The sequence below is a fragment of the Bidens hawaiensis genome, unplaced genomic scaffold, assembly GCF_021521415.1.
Source record: "Bidens hawaiensis isolate Kalapana, Puna unplaced genomic scaffold, B.hawaiensis_p1.1 tig00036540_1, whole genome shotgun sequence".
NCBI lineage: Eukaryota > Viridiplantae > Streptophyta > Magnoliopsida > Asterales > Asteraceae > Bidens > Bidens hawaiensis.
In genome coordinates this window covers 1-4,195 of record NW_027496386.1, presented here as the reverse complement: position 1 = coordinate 4,195, position 4,195 = coordinate 1, and the positions used below count along the sequence as shown (strand labels likewise).

At 34.0% G+C, this 4,195-nt stretch overlaps 1 protein-coding gene across 1 annotated transcript; it reads right to left on the bottom strand.

The window, feature by feature from the left end:
* Nucleotides 1-2,532: 2,532 nt before the first annotated feature.
* Nucleotides 2,533-4,077, bottom strand: LOC143588618 (serine/threonine-protein kinase RIO2-like; the record flags this gene model as incomplete). Its single annotated transcript, XM_077069575.1, has 7 exons — nucleotides 2,533-2,740; nucleotides 2,917-3,006; nucleotides 3,157-3,309; nucleotides 3,395-3,551; nucleotides 3,642-3,689; nucleotides 3,778-3,851; nucleotides 3,943-4,077. Coding segments are annotated over 7 exons (834 nt in total), but the record flags the coding sequence as incomplete, so codon positions are not given.
* Nucleotides 4,078-4,195: the final 118 nt, after the last annotated feature.

Genomic DNA, 4,195 nt, shown 5'->3' with positions numbered 1-4,195 from the left:
AGTTTGTGTAGTAAATAGTAAACTTTAAAAAATATTATCATAAAAGTTTTTATGTTTTAAAGTTTGAAGAGTTATATTTCTTTGGTTCTTTATTATGTTTGCTATACGGAGTACCGGTGTCTAACTGGTACCAGAACGAACATAATCAAACTGATACTAACCAAAATTGAATTCCCACCGCATTGCTTATGAGAATTTGACTAATTATTGTATAATATAGATTTGATGTATTATATTAAATGCATATAAACGCTCGTTTACGCTAGTGAGCCAACCCGGATTCAATATGTCTAGCTCGGGCTCAATGCATTTATATCAAATGAGACTAAATAAAATCTCGAGCTCGTTTAAGCAATTGAGCATGCTTGATTTAAGTTTTTAACAAGCCGAACTTGAGTAACTCACTAGCAGCTTAGCTGGTTTACACCCCTAGTAGCACTGAAATTTTAGTTTTCTATAAGGAATTTGATCTCTCAAACAGCACACACATAAATAATGCAACAAGAGAAAAATAAACGAAGATAAACACACGAAATTTACGTGGTTCGTTCGGATGACTTGTATCCACGGTCTGCATACAGAGTAATTTTGTTATTGTTCTGCCTCACTCGTGATGAGGATATTTAAATTGTAATGAATATGAATATAAATAGAGATTACATTAATGTTGACGACCTGTTAAACAAGTTAACCAAACTAGACCAAATAAGAGAACAAGGGCCAACTCAAAGCCTCCCTTAGCTTTCAATCTTCATTAAACCCAATAATCATCTTCAAGATATTCAATTAATAAACCGAGCCCAAATCAAAATCCCAACACACAACAACTAGATGCCATTAGACCAAAGCCCTTTAGGTTAACAACTACATCAACATTTATTTGACATAAGCTAAGGAGACAAGCACAAGCACACACATGATGAGAAAACATTTGGTGGTGTGTGCATCATGTCCTAATAATATATGCTTTTTGTGTACATACATATAACTATGTATCTACATGTGTCTAAGAGAGAGAGAGAGATTTGAATAAAGAAAAAGTTACAATAAAGTTGAAAGTATATGCTTAGGAAGATCCCCTTCTTTACCCACCCACCCCCACCTCATGACTTCAAAAGCCATAAACAAAACCCAACCATCTAAGTTTTCCAAAATGGACGTACAAGTGGCAGAAGGAGGTGGCGGCAATGACGATGAAGATGAAGATGATATCAAGTGTTGTTAATCAGTCGTAATGGTTTGTATACACCATTAGGGCAACTAAAACCTTTGGCAAATTATTTAGTGTTTTCAAGAACATGAGTTTGTTTTAGAGAGGATATATTATTAATGTGGTAACTTCACTTTTTCTTGTGTCTGGTTTTCATCAAACTCTTGTATTGTTTTACTTAAATAAAGCTTTTGTTTGCTGCTTCTTATATAAATGTTTTTTAATGCCTATATAACGATTATTATTGATTGAGCTACAAATTAGGTATGTAACTATGTTAGTGACCACCAACACATTCAAATTCCTTGTGCATACTATCATCGATCTTAACCAAACGCATTCTCGACTGACATCATATAATGTTTTAAGTTCTACATGATTTGATGACTTTGTCGTCAAGGTTTGCGTTGTCGACCTTTAATATATCTTTGTGTTGTTGTATGTGAACATGTAATCTGGTTGAGAACGTGGCAAGTTGGGACTTGTTATATTTTCGGTAGAAGAGACCTAAATCTTGTGTCATGCAAAAATACCGGAATATGTGTGCTGTATTCCATACAAGTGTCGATATGTTGGTGCTCAAAATGTATTCGATAACGCATGTACTGAGAACACAATATTGGGTCTCGTATGATTTGTGACATACATTGGTACTGAGAACACAAGCACTAAGGATCCTTGTGTGCGATAGCGATCGGATAACCATGAGCTAAGGTTGCAGCTCTGAGGCGTTCAAGAGATGTATTTGTGGCTCTTGCTTGATGCAGTTGTGGCTCACTAACAGAAGGCTATCAAGGTGTTTCGTGTGTACATATGATTCAAATGTTCATTTATATTTGCTTATACTTGTCTGTTTATGTTCATTATGTAAGCATTCATACTATTATTATTTTGAACCCTATCTAATTTTCATATTTTAGAACCTCTGTTTATCCCATGATGGCCATAGGTCATACCCGTTTGTGAATGTTCAAGGTTCAACCCAATTCTATAAATTCATTAAATCATTTCTTTAATTTCATCGTTAGTTTTTCAAAATCAATGTATTAAATCAATAAAGATTAAGCACGTGGCAAACTAGATATGATATATTCTTTGCAGTCATCATTCATTCACTTGTGAGATGTTCAACTGTAAATCCGTTCAGAATATTGAGGATGATGAATTGGTAATATGAAGATGGTTTTGAAGCTTTGTTATATTTTAATACATATTTTAAAATACAAACCTCCTTGACCCCACTTCAACTCACTCAGACACTCCAACCAACAAAATTGTTCCAACAGTAAGTACAAAATAACCTATTTGTTACAAGAGTAAATAATAATAAAATTATAAAAGGATGAGATGAGATCACCAGTTACCCTTCTGAATCTTTGAATTATGAGATGATTTGCCACCTTTGTCTTTATAAGAATTTCTTGAAGCGTGTGTCTTTCTTCCTGCACGTGCTGCTTGAATCGCACGTCTTCGCTGCTTCGCTAAACGTTCCTCGAGTTCAGGATTATCTTCCTGCTCTTCATCTTCCACCTGAAAATGACATATGAAACAAATATGAAATAGTCCAAGATGGCAGATGGAATATAAAATCCTCGAGTTCAGGATTATCTTGCTGCTTGATTCAATACGAGTTGGCATATAAAATGACATATGAAACAAATAGTCCAAGATGATTTGACCACCAAACATGAAACGTAAACAAATACCTCATCACTTGCATCTTCATGCTTCCCTTCAGAGTTTTGTTGATCCTCTAAAACATCACCACTATTGCCAGGTTGTTCATCATCATCATCCTTCATAAAGTGATAAACATATAACAAAATGATTCAAAATTGCATTACATAAAGACTAGTAAATAAATATACGCATACAAGGCTTTTGAAAACCTCCTCACATGATTATTGACCTATTTGTATGTTATTATTTCAAAATTTAAGTCGTACCTTGGTCAATGAGCATAAAGAATCGAATTTTTGAATGTCTGATGCGTTTAATTTAGAAGAATCGTGATCCTCGTTGTCTTCTATTTCTTCATCATCTTCTACTTCTACATCATCTTCTATTTCTTCATCAGAACCGTCTATCTTCTCAGTGAACTACAATTTACCAAATATGCAACCCTTTAGACAAACAATAAAAACTATAAACACAAGTCTTTAATAGTGTAAACATGCTTCATACTTTTTCAATATCAGCTTGTTCTTTCCTGCTAAAACCGCTTGCAGAAAGTTCCTTGTCAAGGAAACCAGAAGCCTTCTTTATTGAAGAAAACCGAGGCTTTACAGAATCAGATTCTGTATCTGAATCATCAGCATTTGCATCAAAAGAGAGGTTAAACCTACACACAAGATAGTAGTAACAAATGACTTTAGACCCAGTCGCATTATGGTAAAAAGTGTATCATAAAAGTTTGAAATTGTTAAAAAACCTCTTGCTGAAAAACTTGATAATGCAAGCAACGTCACGATCAAAGTACCTATAATCATGTTTTAAATCAAATCAAAGCTACTTCAAATAAAAAAAATTTGAGCAGTCAAGAAAAATATTATAAAATCTAATCATACATTTCTGCATTTCGATGAGATACAGATACCATTTGAGGGAAATCTATGATCGTAATGTTCTCATCATCATCTATCTGCAACAAAAAAATACTATAAAATCAGAAGCGAGTTATAAAGTAAAAAAAAAACACAAAGCAGGATGCTAAAATGATTCGAAAAGCATACCATTATGTTAAACTCGTTGAAGTCACAGTGAATAAGCCCATGCTCTGCGAGACGGACAACAATTCCTATAATCTTCTCAAAAACGGTATCAGGATTTTGCAATTGCTTGACCTGCACACTGCACCAATATGTTATTCAAATGCAGAATGTTGTCATTTAAACCTAATCTCTCGCATTTGTACCAACATACTTACATGGATATACCTAGGTACAGATCATAATTACTCAATGGCGCTCTTTAATTACTATGGCG